This window comes from Saccostrea echinata, unplaced genomic scaffold (assembly GCF_033153115.1).
Source record: "Saccostrea echinata isolate AGI-Se365-2 ecotype Australia unplaced genomic scaffold, CSIRO_AGI_Sech_v1 ptg000047l, whole genome shotgun sequence".
Lineage (NCBI taxonomy): Eukaryota > Metazoa > Mollusca > Bivalvia > Ostreida > Ostreidae > Saccostrea > Saccostrea echinata.
Window position 1 is genome coordinate 9,933,765 of NW_026889796.1, and position 20,154 is coordinate 9,953,918.

The window sequence follows — 20,154 nt, forward strand, 5'->3', positions numbered from 1 at the left end:
ACGGAAAACATTATTTTAGAAAAATATAACTTTTCCGTGAACTTTGAAAATTGATAATACAATGTATATTGTCCCAGAGCGGGGGACTGTCCTCGCCTTGTATGCCCCCTTTCTTTGCAGCCTTCTCTCATGTTCTAAATTATCAAATTACTTTATGGGCGTAAATACAAAGTTTAGAATATAGTTGTTCAAGGCCGTGCGAAACGTACATGCACGTGTACTTAACAGAGGTTTTTCCCATTAATAATTTTCCGAAATATTCTTAGCACCATCAGATGTTCTTAGACAAAAAAATCTGCATACATTACCAGGAGTTTTGTACAGATATCAAAAGATAAAAATCTTTGCATCTTTTTATGGAAAAATTACCCCCCCCCCCAAAAAAAAAAAAACTTTAGCTAGATATCCTCAAAATTTGATTCAGAAGTGTACAGCATTACCAAGCATCATAAAATCGCATAAAGGTCTTTCAATTATTGGAATAAGAAAATAAAGTTAAAGACTACCTTGCTAACGTCCTTTAAAAAAGAATATATCGAATAACAATTATATAATTTCCTAACATTTAAAATGGAAATCAATGCAGTTCAACAAAAAATTCACTCACAAATAGTATATTGTATATACATCTAAACTGATTCATAGCAATAACTGACAGGCGTGGCAATATAATGTAAAGACGTGGTAGATATACAGTAACACACCCTTACAGCAAAGTGCCAGGGACAAACAATATGTTTCGTTATAAACGTAATTCGTTACATCCCATTTCATGGGGGTTTTTTAACCACAGGGAATGAAAATCGCCTTACTGTATGTATAAGGGAATTAACTACACTGTACAAGCATCTAACCGTGTTTATTTATATGCACTATTTCCTTAGTAAAATATTGTTATATGATAATGATGACAGAATTATTTTAGTTTTCACAAAGGAGTAGAAAGTTTTGTAATTTTTACCTATGAATTTATTTATTCTATTCTATTAGTTTTATTGGGGGGGGGGGGGAGGGAGGGGGGTCACTGGGATTTAAAAAAAAAAGGAATTAGTGTATAAAGATTTATTATTATGTTTTAAGCATAGATAACCGTCAGCTTAGACAAATATTTCTTTCGTATGCATAACACAAATACACTACACAGAAAGAGCTGGTGATACAGTTAAGATTTAAGAAAAAAAAAGGTCAAGTAAAAAAGAAAGAGGAAGGAAATGCATTTTAAACATTGTTCGCTTAAATTCTTTAAAAGATGCAGACTAGCGCTGGCAACACCATTACTTTTATTTTTCCTTCGTCGACACGGTAAGGAAATCATTATAGATACATCACTGGTTGTATAATATTTTGAGTTTTTGAAATACAGATTTGCCTGAGTTATATCTACCGAGTATTTAACAAATAAACGTAGAATTTTCTGTCAAAAACCATTAATAAAAATATGCATTTTGTTTTAATAAATGGTTCTATTTTTGGAAATTTATTTATTTATAACTCATTTTTCATATATTGATGGGTAAATTAGATCAAATATTATCATTAAACAAATATACATGTAATATACAACATACCCTAAAACAAAAGGATTAAAGAGTAAAAAGGCGTATTCGGTGGGCTTTAACAAAGAAAAGCACGTTTGCAAACTTGATGTTTGTTCTGATTTGTACAAAATGTTGATAGCATGTGTTTTTTTAGTGAGTCATACGCCACGGACTATTAATAGAAAAATCAATGAGGTAAACCCCTCGCATCAAAGGTTACTTCTCAGGTCAAACTCCTACTGCGCATCCTCTGTCTACATCACCAGAATTTAAAATACTGGCGGAGAAGCTCGTATACTGTATGATGTATATTTAATGTTTCAAAATGCTAAACGTAAAGGTAAGGGATATTTTTTGTTTATATCGTCTATTTTTAAAATTCCTTTGTGTAGATTAAAAGCGTAGCATATTCAGGTGTGAGCAGGTGTGGAGTGACTCATACACAAAAACCAAGATCAAGAAGGTACTATGTGCTTTTCTTTTTTCAAATTTCTTTCCATGCACATCGCCTACAATTAGAAATTAAAAACATTCATCTTTTCCAAATAAATTCAGTAAATGTTCATGCATTTAATAGCTTACTTGCAAAAATGTCTAAATGTAATATTCTTATTACCTTGACAAACTTTAAATCTGAACAAATACATTTGCTTATTTCGATAAATTGTAAAAATAAACCTTTTCATAAGTATCGAAGTAAATGACATCTGAAAATCTGAAATATTTTTTTTTACAATGTATAAAATTTTGATTAGAGTTATCGTTCTTTACACACTCGATCTTCAACGTCGCTTTGAAATGGTGTAACATAAAAATAAATGAAATAATAAATTTTTGATGAAAGCGAGATCAATATTCAAATTAAATCTTGCAACCTATGCATTAGAACAACATTCTTTTTTATGTATTAAATATGTATGGTCATGTTAAGTACTTACACGATTAATGACACATATCAGTCGTAACCATCGCTTAACCTCTGACATTTCATATATCATATGTATCTGTTTCCGTGTCAGGTCTACCCGAAGTAATATGTAAATCATGATCACTTAAAAGAGAGACGTATTGATCAAAAGCCTGCGAGACAGGAATTATCTATAATTAAATACGGGAAACATAACGCCCAGGCTATCAACCCGACGATCGATTTTAGAAATATTTCATCAATACAGAATATTTTCCAGAATAACAAAACCCAATTTCCTTTTTTACCGTGCATAACTTCATAAACGGAGCCCGAAGGAGTGAGATGAAAAACGATTTTTACAAAAATTACGTAACTGCCAAGCATGAAGCAAACGCAGACTTTATTTCTGAAATCAAAAATATCTTAGAAACAATAAAGATTTTTATTCTGTGTAAAGTGAGCTGTCAAATTCAATTGATTCAGGGTCTTTCAATCTTCTCAGTTAATAGCTTGGTGTAATAAATCCTTTAGTATTTGTTTTCATTTTTCTATGGTAGTATAATGCAGTGCACATGTATTGAACAATGAATCATGTATGAACAGACGAGGGTCGATATAAACACCAAGTCACTTCATGGTCCCCGTATTACATCATCGCCGCCATCCCGAGCTGTTCTTGCCGACAACTCTAACAAAAAGTGTATCCATTCCCGGCCAGGCAAAACAACCCTAAAACAGAAGGGTTCTCGTTATGGATGGAAAGGTAACATCAACATCAAAGATTACATAGAGTTACAATCTACAAATTACCTCCATCGTCCGCAGTTAGGAACTGATAACAGCTCACGACCTCATCAGACCACGACAAACGATAACTCTTCTGGAGGAAGCATAGATCCCATCAGTCTTCTCTCAGGAGACGGTGCCACTCCGAAGTTAAGTTTTGATAGACTTCCGTGTAAAGGAAACAGAGCCGATGATGCTGCATTGTCTGTTACGAAATCACTAAAGAGCAGATGTATCTGTAGGGAGGGAAAAGAGAATGTGAGATGTAGTGAGATAAATGACAAGATTCTGAACAAAGACATTAATCACCGTTTTATCAAAAACAACAATCTTCCAGGATCAATTCCATGTCAAAAAGTTACAAGTCAAACTCTGAATCATAAAGTTTTGCTTGGCCGTGTCCCAAAAGATAAAAAAATAATATCAAGAGACACCCCACCAACAAAGCCGGGATTATTTTCTCCTAATTGTACAAGACGGGGTCAGACTAACGAAAAAAGTTTGTTACCAAAGTCAACTTCTTCAAGGACAGCATCACTTCATGCCCTAAATAGATCTTCATGTTTCGACAAACGAGATTCCAAGATATTGGATAATTCAATTAATTTGGTTACCAGTATACCTCAACAGTATTCGTACTTTAACTGTCAGAAACAAACAGATGTTGTTTCTAAAAGGAGATCAATCCATGGCAATACAATAAAGAGGATATCGGGGAACGATGAAATAAAGCATGCACATCTATATGCAGACTCCCAAGGACAAAGACGTAGACTAAATTCATCAAGAGAGTTACTGGAGGCAAGCAATCCTAATAGACGTATTGCGAACGATACAAAGAATTCACTATTGCTAAATCCAGTGCGACGTGACGATGAAAATTATGACAAAGTTCGTGTCAGTTGTAACAGTTATAAGACAAGACTAATTACCTCAAAATGCCATGGAAAAATATACATTGGGGAAATGAAAAATGCAAATTTGACAAACTCTTTAGATATGAGTAGTGAATTGGTAAAAGTTAGAACAATAGATAAAGTAGCGTCGAAGAACTTAGAAATCTCGGATAAAAAGCGTGGGACTGTTTATGGCACCAAGAACCAAGAAGTTGCAGTCTCAAATCGCAGTCTAAGAGAATACCGTGTCCCACTCAGCAAGCTTCTGCACAACAGAACCGTATCGACGACAGGAAAAGGAAGCCGTTCTGATAATCTGCATAAACGTTTACCTGTATTACCTACTTCACCTGAGAAACATTTAAACGACGGAGATAAAACAACAAGTCTCACTCAGGAAGGACAATATACGGATGGTGGCGCGCAGGGACAGGACAGGCATTCTGGCCGCGAGGACACTGTCCATTGTAAGACCACACACCCACGTGTAATTAATAACGACATAGATTATCAAAGACAAAATCTCAGGAGTAGTTCCGAACACAGGATTGGGTCATACATATATTGGGAGAGTGATACACTTGTATGCCAAAACAGTTGTGTAGGGAATAGTGATTATGATTACCATAATGATTCCACATTATCGAGAAATGTTGATGGAATAATTAATTGTGTCGGACATCCAACAGAGATTTATGAAGATTCGTTAAGTCCAGATGGAGAGAGTAAAGTGAAAAGCTCATACGAGACGCGTGGCTTTAGTGATATACAAGAGCTTCAAGGTAAGTTGTGTATTATTTACATTTAAAAATAATAAATCGTTTTGTGTCGAATCAGGCGTGTGCATTTTTTAACACCGATAATAATCTGTGTTTTTGTTTCAGACCACGCTTGGGAAGATTTGGACACTAATCAGCGTAATAATTCTGACATACACAAAGCGAAGGATCAAGTTGTTTTGTGTCAAACTGATAAAGAAATAAAAGGTGCACAGGAGTATAAGGAAAACACTGGAAATGAAACCCTGTGTCAAGGGGATTTAAAGGGACAGCCATCAGGAAATTATAATACAAGACGGGATCAAGGATTAATAATCAGAGGACGGGACAATACAGCCGATGGATTACCATTGATAAGTGATTTTAGCAGAGGAAATGACTTTAAGGAACCGCGACCTTATTGTGGAATGAACACACAACTTGCACAAACTGGAAATCATTCTGGTGAAGTAGGCAACAAGGGAACATCTGTTCGAAAAACACTCCAAAAAAGAGGATCTGCAGACAATTCAGGTACTAAAAGCACTACAAATATTAAAAAGACCGCGGAACTAAATAAAACAAGGAAGCGGAAGCCTGATGTTCTTTTACAAAAAGATAAAATAAAGGATGCATCAACCAACACTAAGGAAATTGAATCTGAACAAAAATCTCTAGACAAACTTGTTTGTTCTAACACTCAAAATCGCATCAAAAATCAAAGTCATGTAACATTACATGCAAAAACCGAGACTTCAGAGCAGCTGAATGTGAGTGAACATCAGAGTAGGGAACTTGTTCGAACACCTCCAGGGCTGGCAAAAAATCGCAATGAAGCAGGTAAGACTAACGTTTCGTCTACGTGTAAACGTCCAGGGTGCAAGCATTCGACATTGATAGGTTACAAACCAAAGCAAAAGTGCTCCCTTGCCAAGCATTCCCAAAGTTATCAGAAAACCCTACACTCATATACTTTCCCTGAAACCGCTAATAAGGATGAGACATTAACATGTAACAGTTCATCACCTACAGGGAGTCCATCCAGCGCTAGCATCACGGAAACCATTTCCAAGGAATCGGAGAAAGTCGGTGATAATACCTGCTGTGAAATTATCATACATGCACACTGTAATTCTGCGGATTTCTCCAGACAACAGGAATCGTCTGCAGACAATATAAAATCGGATGTATTTTTTTACCAGACCACTGTAGATGGAAGTGATTTGAATGATATAAATGTCAACAAAAACAATGGAAAGCCGATTACTGTACCTGCCGTGGATATTAATGGATTGACTTTACAAAGTTCACCAAATGAGAAAATTAAACAGTCTGGCAGTGCACCAAAGCATTTGACATACAATTTCGAAGGACATAAAAATGCGTGTGAAGTCAGTCTGCACAAAATCGGTGAGTCAATTTACTTAATAACAAGCATTTTTTTTAAAAATAAAATAAATCAGATAATTGCTAATAAGGTCATAAATATTCAAAATATATGAATTGAAAGTGGATATTAAGAGTACCAAAGAACAAAAATGTGATAATAACTAAATGAAAATTCAATTCCTATGGTCATTACAGATAACCACGAAAGCATTATGGATCCCCAAACAAATAATGAGATGGAGATTGGATGTGATAGTGTCTCAAATGATAACAACAAAGGTCATGAAAGGGGAACTGATCAGACCAGCAATGTGCCTGATCATATACAATTACACGGTTCAAAAGATGAGCACAAGACAGGAACGAAGCAGTGTGTATCGATACAGAGCAGCGAACAGCCACGACAAGGATATATATCAACAATAGATAGTATGAATAAACATTTAGATGCGGAACAAAGGCAACATAGAAGAAGTAAAGACATTTCAGCTGATAATGAAAGGAAGAACAAAGAAACAAGGGATGAAAAAGCCATTAACTTAAAACCGGTTAAGGCAAACACAACTAGTCTTATCAAAGATACAGGTATACAGTTAAAAGATGACAAGGAATCGTTGACAAACAGAAGTGGTAGACAGAACATCAACAAACAGTCTACCAAAATTAAAACAACAAACAGACAGTTAGCAAGCTCAGTTTCAAGTGTTCCTGTTCCAAAAAATAGTAAACTTTATAATGCACGAAAACTGACAGGTCAATCAATCAGCGTGATCAAAGGCACTGTAAAATCACCCGACGGGTCGACTTGTACTTCATCGCCTACTGAAAGTTGCAATTCGTCTACTAAAACGTTCAGTGAGGGTAGCAATTCGCCTAGGTCATCAATGGAAAGGTCCACTGAATCAGAACCTGTAGATCATGATAGTCATACACCAAAAAGTCCAAAATTACGCATTCATCAAACAAAAACTTCACGTCAAAGAGCCAGGAATGCTGCAAAAGAGAGTCCAACAGAAACAAAGCATTTAATACTGTCTGATTCAACCGAGCAAGGAACAAAAGCTGCAAATTCTAACAAGGTATCAAAGAAAACACCAGTAATGACAAGGAAGGACATTTCTAAAAATCAGGACTCTGTAAGAGCAAGTTCCCTTAGCCCACGTCTTGCCGTAACACGAAAATTAAAGTCTGCTTCTGTGAGTCCTGTACTTCAAAAGCGAACAGTTACAAACACAACACATAGTCCTGACCTGTCAAAGAAGGTCTTAAAGAGTCCTAACTTGTCTAGGCAGAAATTAACTGGACCGTCTGGCATTTCAAGGCGCGATAGTCGGTCTTCGAGTGCTAGTCGATCAAGCAAAGAATCAACCCCAGATAATTCTTTAAATTTAAGTTCTACATCAAGGGCTACTTTACGTTTAAGAGGTCAGAACGATGCGGAGAAGAGGCCAATTACTACGTCATCAACAAATGATAAGAAACAAACATCTCTACCCGTAAATTCTTTAAAAACAAGTAAATTAAAAATCCCGTGTGCAAATCCAAAACTTCAAGATAAAACTGGACAAAATAAAACTTCAACATCTGTAGGTGTTAAAACACAAAGAAATGTTATTCCTGTGCGGAAAACCCGAACAACAACGCTACTGAAAAGCCCAAACGAAAGTCCAAACATGTCCAGGAAAACTGATAAAGCAAAGAGTGGACTTTCTAATAAATCACATGAAAGCATTCAAAACAGCCAGAGAGTGAAGTCAGGTTACACAAAAGAACATCAACCTGATCTTAAGAAAGAAACAAATGAAACAGATAAAATCAAACATAAATCAAAGGATCTAGGAGTTAATGTTGACACAAATAAACAAAGAAAAATTCTGTCTACAAAATCTGAAGTAAAAGATGAACAAGTGGGCAAACAAGGCAAACAAAATTCTCTAGCACTGCGAAAAAAATCACCTAGTCCAGTTCCTAAAACAAGAAAAATTGTTAGTCCTCAAGTCCAAAGAAAACCCAATGCTAAGAGTCCAATTACAAGTAGAAAGCCTGTAGTTGACTCTATTCTAAAGAGTCCGGAACTTTGCAGAAGTAAAACAATTAAGGGCCCAAATATGCGTGATCACGTTGTGGAAAAATCAATGTTACCGAAATCAATCAAAGCTCCTAAGAAAATTGATGAAAAAAGTAGCAGTAGAACGGAACACAAGGGAAATGCTGAATTGGGTGTCAAAGATAACACCCGCCTCTCATTAACAACGTCCAAATCGGACAGCAAAAGTACAGACTCACAGCCTATCTCTAAACGAAAAATAAGTGGTGTTCAAAATGCAACAATCACGAGTTCTACCGTGAGATCCAAAACCATTGTACCTACCTCCATTCCAAAGACTCTGCCGACAAAAGCTGCTAATATCTCAAAATCTCATATTGACGCCAAGTCTAATATTCCCGCTCCTCGTACATCCACCCCTATACTTCAGAGTTCTACAGATATGCAAAGGAAAAACTTATCAACAACCAAAACAACTTCAAAAAACAATATAAAGCCAGCCACAGATATGAAGATAAAAACAGATATGAGGCAAGTCGAGAAAAATATTTTAAGCAAAAATGATAAAATCAAACGCATGCGAAATGAAAAAATGAACAAAGAAAGTTCTACAACATCCCCATATTTATCTAGAAAATCACCGAACATAAATGTTAAAAAGCAGGAATATACAGCAACATCAGATGAAAACAGGTGCACCCTATCAATGGCAGAGGACGGTTATAGCGAAACTATTAGCTCAATTTCAACAGATAATCTAACCCAGAGATGCACAACTGACAGCAGTCAAATTTCATCAGACGTAATCAAAGAAAAAAAGAGATGTGAGGAATTCGTGTCCATTAATTCATCAAGTACTTTAGAAACCAATTTTGGACAAAAAATCAATGAAGCTAATAAGACTGGAGACGTTTCCACGTCCAGTGAAGAATACTGGTCGGCGAGTGACGATGAAAATTTGGATAATTTATCATCCCTAGATATTACACATTCCAATAAAATACAATGTTTCGGACCGTCACAGGCCTCTTATCAGGATTTGCATCTGGGAAATATAGTAGGAAACACTCAAGAGGAATCAAGCGTGGTCATATTAAAAAACAGTGATGAAAATGATTCCAATAAGGACCATGGAAAACTGTCGCCTGCATTAGTACCACATAATTATTTCACTGGAAAAGAAGCACCCATTGTACACAATAATGAAGAAATGGCTATGCGATTACCTGCAAAAGAGCAATCAAGAGAAAGTCAACATTGCAATTACCATGTGCAAAATGCAAACGACCGTGAAACTAACCTTAAATGTAACAGCAAATCGGGCGACAACGACCATGCAATTGCAAAAACAATACCGCTACTTGAAAATGATGTACATAAGGATTCAACTGATTTAATACCTTCAAATATTACTCATCCTTTGAATCGTGAGCAGGATCGTGAAGTCTTGAATGTAAATAGTGTGCGACTGTGTAAAAAAGATAAGAACCAATATGTGTCTACAGATATTGAAACAAAATTGCAGGAGCTCACAAATTTAAGGGATTATTTTGATGAAAGAAATGATAACTCCAAGCTCCCAGTAAATGAAGGCAGCAAGGGGGCTTCTCAACCAGTGCAACGTAAAAAGTCTTTTGGCAATGATCAATCAAAAAATACTATGGATAACCTACCCAACTTATCATATGAAAACTGTGTTTCCGCACAGCAAGAAACCATGGATGGTTTATGTAGTTCAAGTAATGAAACATCGGATCAGGGGTTTAGTTCTGATTCCTCAACACTTGAAAAAACACTTACTTCGACCAATGATGGGGGAATAACCGTCAACTTTGAAAATGTTGCACCGAGTTGCAAAGAAAGTACATCTGATTCTGGACCCCAAGTGGAGGATTACGACATAAAATTAAATTCCTATCAAAATGCTGATATCTGCACATCGGGGGAAAACCTTTCTGCAAGTGAACCAAATCCCACGAACCAAAATTCTTCAAATTTAAGCCATACAACGAGGACAGATTTAGAATCAGTGAGTTCAGATACATCAGATCAAGAGGGCTTTGAATCCTTTGATTCCGACATAGGGGACTCAATGATGGAAAATGGAAAATGTGATATCAAATTCCCAATGGACAGTAAGACTATCACTGCATACACAAATAGCAACATGGAAATACAGAGAGGGCCCACCAAGCGAATCACACGACAGCGGAGAACATTCACGCGCAGTGAACGAACTGCGCGATATGAGACAGTAACCACAAAAATTTTGAGTCCTAAACAATGTGAATGTGTTCAAGAAACTTCGGAAACACGTGCATTCGAACTGTCTGTCAAAGCAAACGAAATCCCTCAATCAAGCAGCTGTGTTGTAAAATCGAGTCATGATAACCAAGTTACTGCATATACAATTCTTAGCAACGTGAAAGAAAATTTCATTAATGATGAAAAATCTTTGTGTTATGATCACAATATAAATAGTTTATCTTCCTTCCGGACTGAACAGAGCACAAGTTTGAGCGGAACTTTAAGAGAGAAGGAAGGTGAAAATATAGATTATCATGACAATTGTCAAAATTCAAATACTCAGGAAGTATTAACATATAGTGAGACAACAGCAACACAGGGAGACACGCAACATGTTTATGCTAGTTTTATTCTCGAAGACAAAACCTGCCAATCGGTACCAAATTATTCGTCAAATCGACTTTCAGATGTTAACATAGTTCTTAAACTTCAGCCAGAAGAGGACTGGGTTAATATTCAAAGGGACACTAACAGTGCAATATGTAATAATATTCAACATGAAGTGAACTTCACGTTAGAGTTAAGTCCAGATCAAACTAATGTTTCTGATTCTCCAAATACCAACGTGACAAAATCCAGTTCATGTGAATCTGCCAATTCCGAAGATATAAAACTGTGCGGTATATCCACGGGAGATAAGGGCAACGATTACAGCAAAAGTGAATCAACTTCTTTGAAGATAACTGATGTCAACGGGTTTCAACATAAGCAAAGTGGGATTAAGCCACAAGTTCACGACTTTCTTACTCAAGAAAGTAAAGAAATAAATACAGATAGATTATCTGATAACGAAAATCATACCGAAAGCAATGTCCAGATTTCCGATATAACAGGTGTTAGACCTCTAGACAGTCAGGAAATATTGCAAAATAAAACTGAAAAAGCCGCTAGAGATTCAAGTAATCATGATTTAATCAATGACGATACAACTACAACTAGCCCTGGAACAACTCCTAAAGAAAATAAATTTGAACCAAGTATATTGCCTGAAAATAATGACATTGATGGCCAGGAATGCAATCATGTAAGTGATAATGCTAATACACAATCAACATCTGTAACAGATTTAGGCAGTAGTGCACTATCTGGAGGTATGTCAAACACTTCTCAAGTAAAGACAACAGAATCCTTACAAACAATTACTGAGCACAAAGACAGATATTCTGTCGAGTCTACAGACAGTGTGCAAGATCTTAAATCAAATTCAAACAAGGCGACTCGTGTGAAAAATGAAATGCAAACTGTTGTTAAAAAGGAACGGGACAGACAAGGTATTAGGAGATTCACTGCCACAGTTTGTCTACAGGATGTCCAAGACAGCAAAGAAGAAAACAGAAATAAATTTAGGTCAAGAAGCAAAAGTCCAACAGGGCTCAAAAACGAAGACGGAGTTGAAAGTAAACAGGGAGTTTCTTGTGCCGGTGGGAACCGAGTGTTAGAAATACGGCGGAATTTTCTTGGGAAAGCTGCAAAAATCAACATTCCAGAGCCTAAAATTGAGCGGAACAAACCAGTGTCTCCTTCCATGCAGTTGAACTCGAGGAATTTGAAGTGGGTTAATGCCTGTGGTAAATGGAAACGAATTGCAGTAGATGACAATGGGAATCCACTTCAAGGACAATTGTTCCCAGAAACAACCCCTGTGGCCTCAGATACACTGTCAGAAATAAAAGAATCAGAAAATGAAAGTAAAGAAAAGAAAGAACCAGCGAAAAATGACCAACAGCAGACAGTTCCATTCTCTGACAAAAGAGCAATGTTTGAAAAACCAAAACCCAAACAGCCACCAAAGGTCTTACCCAAGCCTTCAGAAGCCAAACGAAGGACTGTGGTGTCCTGTCTCCAACAATGGAAGGGTCGTGTTGCTGACAGAAGGAGCAGGGAGTTTGACGAAAAAATTGACCATGTAAAGGAAGAAAAAGAACAGCCATCTAATAAACAACTCAAGAGCCACATAGAAAATATTGGTAGTAACGATATCAAAAAGTGTGAATTATTTTGCCAGTTGGAAAGTAAAGAAATTACCAGACCTGTATGTGTGGAGAAAACAAATGTACAAAATTCATTAGATAAGTCAACCAAGGAAATGAAAAATGGTAATGGGTCTGATAATGAGAAAGCATGCAAAAATATTTCAACACCAGTAACTATCGACAGCTCTGAAAATGTTCAGAAAGAAATAACAGCCACAGAACACAGGCATGCTGACCAAACTCATAATGGGATTAGTGAGCAAAGACTCTCAGAAGACAAAGAAAAATGTAAAGTTGAAAACAATTACATAGAAATCCCCTTGATTGACGCTGAAAGCAGTGACCTGGGTATGGTAAAAAATGAAACTGAAGAAATTCAGGAAGAGGTAAAACCAGATGTTGACCCTTGTATCCCACAAGAAAATGAGGAGAGTTGTTTAATGCGAAGGGATAAAGCAAGTTCAAGAAGAAGAGAAATGAATTCAATTCGAGCTGCAGGTGTTTGGGATGCTGTCGTTGATAATAAAAGAATACAATCGACAAGGAATACAACCTGTGATGAGAAAACTGCTGAATTAGAAAGCAGTGATGAAACCACACCAACAAACACACCAAAAACTCGCAAAATATTTGCAAATCCTGAAAAAGGAACAAACATCCCAAGATTTACACCAAAGTTAAAAGCAGTAAAGATAAAGCAAGAAATGTTTCCCCTTGAAGGATCTCAAGAACGCGCCAAATCTGTGACCGATTCATTAAAGGAGTCACTAAAAACGCTGAACAGCAGTGAGGACAAAGATCATAATGTGAAATTCCAAATAGATGATTCTGATGAGGATGGTTTAAATGAAACACCAAATTTGGATTATCAGTTTGAAAACAAAATTTTGTATTCACCATCTATTTTTGGAAATTACAAAAATTTTCAGACCCATAAGCATTCTAATATAGGAGTACAGAGTTTCAATATGGTTGGAGAATATTTAGACAGACACATCCTTCCTCGACAGAGTGATGAGGTAAGAGTTCATTCTTATATTTCTCTTCAAATAAACAAAGGTCCTTCATGCACAAACATAGTACCAGGATGTGGATATAAGAAGTATCATTTGTTTTGGGATATTCATTATCTCTGACCTCTAATGAATAACAGCCCTTAACATCTACTTAGAATACAAATACTTTAAAAGGTCACACTTGTTATTATAATAAAAGTCTTTTAAACAATTCTAGTTGAGACCTAAACTAATCTCCATCTACATGTAATATATATGGTATACAAAGAGAGATAGTATTGAAGAAAGGGCACATGCCTAAGTATTCCAAGATAATGTGTAAAGGTGCTGGTTCACAATACTGAATTTCTTCTTCAAATTTCTAAAAATACTTGCATTTGTTTATTTCAAAAAATTTCATACCGATTTCTGTAGATAACATTGAGAATTTGATTCTGGAATGACTAATCACGGTGCTGCCACAGTTGAACATTTCCATAAACCCTAGCTTTTTACAGATTAACTTCTTTCAGGATTTGTCATGATAAAAAAATTGTAAATGATAAAAAAATTAAAATCATTTGAGTCAGTTTGATAAATCATTTTACAAAAAGAGATTACTTAAAAGGATTTCTTTGCAGAAAAAGTCTGCATGTATTTGATAAATTTGATTGACAAAGGCCTTTTGTCTGTGAAAATCACCCCCCACCCCACCCCATGTATAATAACTTGAGGATAGTAACTGTGTTTCAATTACACACTTGTAAGTAAAAAGACTTTTAGAGTATTTTAGATGTTAAAGCATAATAAACAGAGTTGGTTGTGGAGATGTCAAGTTGCTGTATCAACACCTGTCTATTCAGATGAGAAGAACTTAGCTTATTTAATGTATATCAAGTTTTGACATAAACATTTCCAGATACTGTTTACTCATATGAAGTTAGTGCTTACTCTTGATTTTTTTTTAATTTCCTTCCATAACTTCTTCTTCCTATAGAAAGTTTTCTCTATTCTTGATCATCTGATAAACTTCAGTGGCTGTAAAGATGACACAATGGAGTGACAATTATGTAACAAACTCAATGGTTAGACAGTATTATACATACATTATAGAGGAGAATTATGACTAACTTAAATTACAGTTACATGTACACACACTGCCAGGAAATATCAACAAAGGAAGTTTCCTACTGAAATTTAAGTAGAGGCAAGACATTCATTGTTAAAAAAAAATGTGTATGATATATGATGTTACTCTGTGTAAATTGACACTGCATAAACCTCTTGATTTCATACATACTGCTCTTTAATTGTCCTTATAAACAAAAAAAAAATGTTTTCCTTTCCTCTGTGTAAAAACTCTACAATAAATGCAATTAATATTTATGAATACAATGTCCTCTAAAGTGTATGGTAAAAATTGAATAAGGAATCAATCATTTTTTATTTTTTCAATTATCATTCAGATAACTGCATTGTTACTAAATCATATTGACCAAACTGAAAACCCTGCATAGTAAATCTTTTATTTGATATACATGCATGTATATAGAAACCATTTCATTTAGTTGAATAAAGGAAGTTTTTTTGTTATTTATTTTTAAAACGAATATCAGACACTTGAATACAAGTTATTACTTCCCTGCACATGGTTCAAATTTATTTTTGAAAATATTTGAAACATGGATTTTTATCAGGAAGATTGACTATAACAAGATGAGGGGATATCAATCAAGGGAATATTATATTTTATAACTCAAAGTAGCATACAATCCATATTGTAAAACACTTTTTTTTTATTATTTCTTAAAAGGCAACATTCATTTAATTGGTACAAAGTCCCGCTGACAAAAATATTTTTCCTCTAAAATAAATTCCCTTTACACAACTACAATTTAATGAGGTATCAATAAAATTTAATGCAGTCTTCTGGTCATAACCTTGACTTGAAAGTGAGATTTAGGATTTGGCTTCATAAGGCAATCCACTAGCTCTACACACAAGTCTGCTGTGGTTATCATTATTGATTTTATGGTATCTTTTATGTGCTGATTCATCAGAAATTTCAACTATTTTCACTGCATATTATATCTGTTGCACAACATCTGTCTTATTTTGCTTCAAATAATCAAATTATCATTGACAGTTCCATGCATTGGGAGTATTGTGCAGATAGGTTAATTTATTGAACCTGTCTTAACATTTCATAAAATTAGAATGAATACCAAAAAAAAAATGCATGTCTGTTCATGTGATCTCCATCTCTCAGTTAATCAGAACTCTGCAATAAATACTTTGCCATTTCTGTAGGGAGGTTATCATCAAATTTCTTGTTATGATGTAAGTGGATTATCTATGATGCATGCCTTTTAAATTCTGTTAATAGTGAATACAGATGTTAGACAAAATAGCCATTGATGCTGCCAGGGCTTGAAAACATCTATACAAGAAGAGAATCTACCCTTTGTTTCATAAATCTTGCTGTTTAAATAATTTACTTGTACTTATTTTTCAATGTGGGTGTCATGTGATGAATTAAGTGGAATTTAACATAATTCAGACAAACTCATTTCTCAAATCCCCAAATTAAATACATATGATGACCAATTTTTATAAAACTGGGACATTCTTCAAGTTACATACATATTAAATTCTGTAGTTAAATACCTGTCAAAGGAAAACATCTTCATTTTCAGTGATGAAATTCATTATCTCTGTATGTCAAATGCGTGCATACGTGATACTGCCCCAATGCTTGTGAAACCAATACACAAAAAGAAATGTCAAAACGTCTTAAGGTAGCTGTGTAAAAGTTCTTCTGTAATGAAATTGAGTTTGGTGCATTATATCATGTATACTGAATCTTTTCATAGACTTGCATAAAATTATTTTCGGGGTAATGTGAGGCATATAAACTGTGCTAAAAGTGCAGCAGGATCATCATGTGAATACAAAAGGTTAAAAAAATGATTCTTTTAAAAACAAAATAAAAGTTTCAAGCATGCAGTACCAGTAATATTATGATTTTTAATCATTTATAACATGCACTTCTTGAATTCTGCATAAAAAGAATGATAGTTGATACATGCACTTTGAACACTATATACATGTATGTGATGCATGATGAAAACTTAGTATATATTACTAGCTAGCCCTTCACATACATGTATGGTTGCCAGGATGCTATAATATAATTTTACATGAAAACATTTGTAGGATCTTTCAAACAGAGCTAGTCCATTTACTATTACAAAGTTTATGTTTTAGCATGTACCTCAGTATCTTATTAAGTGATCAGATTATTACAATATAGCATGCTTTATCCAAAATCCTTTCTGAACAGAAACATTTAAAAGTCAAACTATCTAAGAGATTAGGATAGCTTATATTTTTAGAAAATTATTCTAAGACACCCTGCAGAGGTTTCTTATATCTCATTTAATGTTTAATCGAGCCTTCTAGCTAGTGCCAAATCACCACAATAATGCTTAACCAAACAGCAGCCTCGAACACATCTAAGAATAAATTTAAGCTAAAAGCTCTCACAATATTTAATATATACCTACCAAGTTGATAAATACTGATTCTCAAATATAAACAATGCTAAATCATGGATGTACCACAGCAAATGTCACTATTTTTCATCTAGTAACAGGGTTCAGCCCAGTTTCTAAAATATTCTATGCCAGTCCCAACTTCCTTCAATTACAGATCGTGGTATTTAGTACCTACCCTGTCACATGGGGGTAAATGACAGGCTATTATTGCATCCAAGGCAATATTTCCTGATTTTTGCTGAATCTAAAAAAAAAAAAGAAACAGATAAAGATTCATTTATCTTAAACAAGCTAATTTAAAAATAAAAATCATCCTTTTTCTCCTGTAATTGGGGGGTTGTGATCGAGAAACTCTTTAATGCCAACCCTTTTTTTTTGGGGGGGGGGGGGTGAAGAAATATAAATCTTTACATGTGCAGATGTTCTTTATCCAGAAGTAATTTTCTATATAACACTGACAGACACTAATACTCTCTCCAAGGTGACATTAACCACACAAAACCCCTATCTGGCCACTGTTAAGACTTGCAGCATGGGATATGATGGGGCATAAACTCCTCTACAAATTGGCTTTTTATCATTAAAGCTTCAATGTAGTCTGCACAAGGCTGTAATATTTTCATCCCAGACTAAACATAAAATTAAATCAAGAAGACAAAAAAATGAATAACAATTTCTGATATGACCAACTAGGGATAATAAGCTGAAAGTCGACTGATATAAGGTAAAGTGGATGTTAAATCTATAGCCAATTGTCTAATGGCAAAGAATATAAGGCTGTCATAATATACAACAGGCATTATTACCTAAAAATAAATATTCACACATTACTAAATCCTTTAAAGGTAGACAACATGGAACCAAACGGGGCAGGGAAACAAAATATGAATGAAAGTATGACAAGAATTATGATTCTCAATTAATTTCTCCGATGCAACCATGTCCCAACAGAATTTTTTGGTTAATGTTCTCGTGTCATATATCTAATGCATTCTATTTATGGACAAATAAATTCTTTACGATGTTGATGTTTATCTGCCCCGGTTTATTTACATTATAATACACAAATTTTGCCATCCAGGTGGTATAGTGGAGTCGCAGTAAACCTATCTTAGTGAAGTCTCAAAACATTTAGTGTATCTGACTATCTGTTTAATAATTAAAAAGACCATCTGTAATTCCAAATTTTTGTGAAAATGACTGATTAATTAATGTCAAACCTACACTTCAATACTTTCAGGCATCAAATTGAAGTACAAATTGCATTATATGCCTGTTTTTCCTCCCTTTTTTTTAACCAATTTAGAATAATTGAAGTTCTTCCTCTAGACCAATTTCATGCAGGTTTGTTTTTTGTGTAAAATAATTGAGCTGCTGAGAGGATGAAAGTATCCCGATGTCTGCAATTTGTTGAACTGCCACATTTAATAAAATTCAACACTCTAAGCTGCAGTAATTACACCTTTTTCAATCTACCAAATACACAATTGAAAAGAAAAAAAGAAGCTAATTTACCCTTTGCATCTGTTCAAAAATTACACAAGAACAGATTTTTGTGTTCTGTGCAGCATTGGTTTATCCAGATTTGAACCATCTGTGAATGATTGAAGTTAATTAATCCAATTCTTGGTCACAATTAATAAATTTTCAGTTTAATTGCTCTCTACAGGCTAGATATTCTGGTAACATTTTTAAACAGAGATTTTTTTTTTCACAGGTCAAAACATTTTTTAAATTGGACAAACTAATTGAGGAAGAAAAGAATGATGTCTCTTAATACACATCTATATCTCATATATTATTTTTAACAGAAATGGCAAACATCAATTATCTTGATAAATATTTCTTTCACTGATTCTGTCAATGTATTGGCACATACCTTCCTGTTATATGAACATTGTCATTTTTAACATTATTATCCTATATTTGATGCATCAACAACAAAATGGTTATCGTAAGTCAACACATTTTTAACCTATTTGTCAATAATATGAGTAGGTGTATGTAACTTTTTGAAGATAATTGCACTTTAATATTGATGGAATAATTAAGGATGATGGGAATTTCAAAAAACTGTTGGTTTGAGACGAATTTAGAACATCTAATCAATAATTATTTTAAGCCCTCCTTCTAATCAGCTTTTTTTTTTCGAAGCACAGTACAGGTTACACTCTGACCGGAAACTGCAACTCTTCTTCGTAGCTGTAAAATTCTTTCCCCTATCTTATCACCTAGATAGACTGCAGAGAATCTGATTTCTGTAAAAATCAACTGAAACAGATGTTATTATCATAACCCGGCACTCAGGATGGTATCTCTTCACTCTCGCAAAAAGGGTTAGGGCAAATCTTGGGAGCTTCTGAAGGACCTGATCTCAATTTATTACTAGTAATGAAAATCGTGAATGAATTCTGATGCAGAAAGATTGAATTCTCTGTAAATCAATGTTCTAGGATGTTTCAAACAGACCTTTGAAGTTTGATGAAAAATCAGTCTTGGATAAGAAAAGAAACATGGATTAATTGCTACCACTTGGGTCATACTTTGTAACAAAGTACAGTTTATAATAACTATAAAAAGCTAGGTTACAAATAAATGGATAAGGTGTATGAATACAATGCTATTTGTAAAAAAAAAAAAAAAAAAGAAATTATTTTCAATATTTGTGCACTGTTTGTAACTTTAGAGTTTCTATGAATAGAATCTTTGATGTCTTGCTCTGAATAATCTGCCATTTCATTGGTTTAACTGATTACCCCGATAACATTTCTTTATCTTAACAATTTCAAATATTTCAACTATTGAGCCAAACCATGAAATTAACTCAATATTCTTCTAACCTATACAATCCATGCTATGTTTGCCACTGGAAAGAACACATCTTAAAATGAAATTTGTTGAGTGGTAACCAAACACCACAGAGTTAAATCACATCCAAGAGTTATGGCCTTCCCTAAGATTTATAACTTAGCATATTTCTCACATGATGTAGAATAAA

General features: G+C 34.6%; 1 protein-coding gene and 1 long non-coding RNA gene across 7 annotated transcripts in view; one reads left to right on the plus strand and one right to left on the minus strand.

Annotated features, from left to right (window-relative positions):
* Positions 1 to 2,779: 2,779 nt before the first annotated feature.
* LOC133203008 (uncharacterized) lies at positions 2,780 to 13,635 on the minus strand. 2 transcript variants are annotated; one of them, XR_009723317.1, is made up of 3 exons: positions 13,502 to 13,635; positions 3,259 to 3,470; positions 2,780 to 3,177 (listed from the first exon to the last, which is right to left on the minus strand). It is a non-coding gene; the product is annotated as an uncharacterized LOC133203008 (long non-coding RNA). The 2 variants fall into 2 exon arrangements; XR_009723318.1 differs by lacking the exon at positions 13,502 to 13,635 and adding an exon at positions 8,649 to 8,780.
* The window catches only part of LOC133203004 (uncharacterized), a 51,810-nt gene continuing 35,435 nt past the window's right edge, over positions 3,780 to 20,154 (plus strand). For 3 of the 5 annotated variants that reach the window (XM_061338859.1, XM_061338860.1, XM_061338861.1), the window contains exon 1: positions 8,318 to 13,623. In XM_061338859.1, coding sequence (XP_061194843.1) covers positions 8,386 to 13,623 — 5,238 coding nt within the window. In that variant the 5' untranslated portion in view covers positions 8,318 to 8,385. Of the gene's footprint in view, positions 4,913 to 5,014; positions 6,299 to 6,472; positions 13,624 to 20,154 lie in introns of those variants that run through there. The other 2 variants (XM_061338857.1, XM_061338858.1) reach the window with 1 other exon arrangement.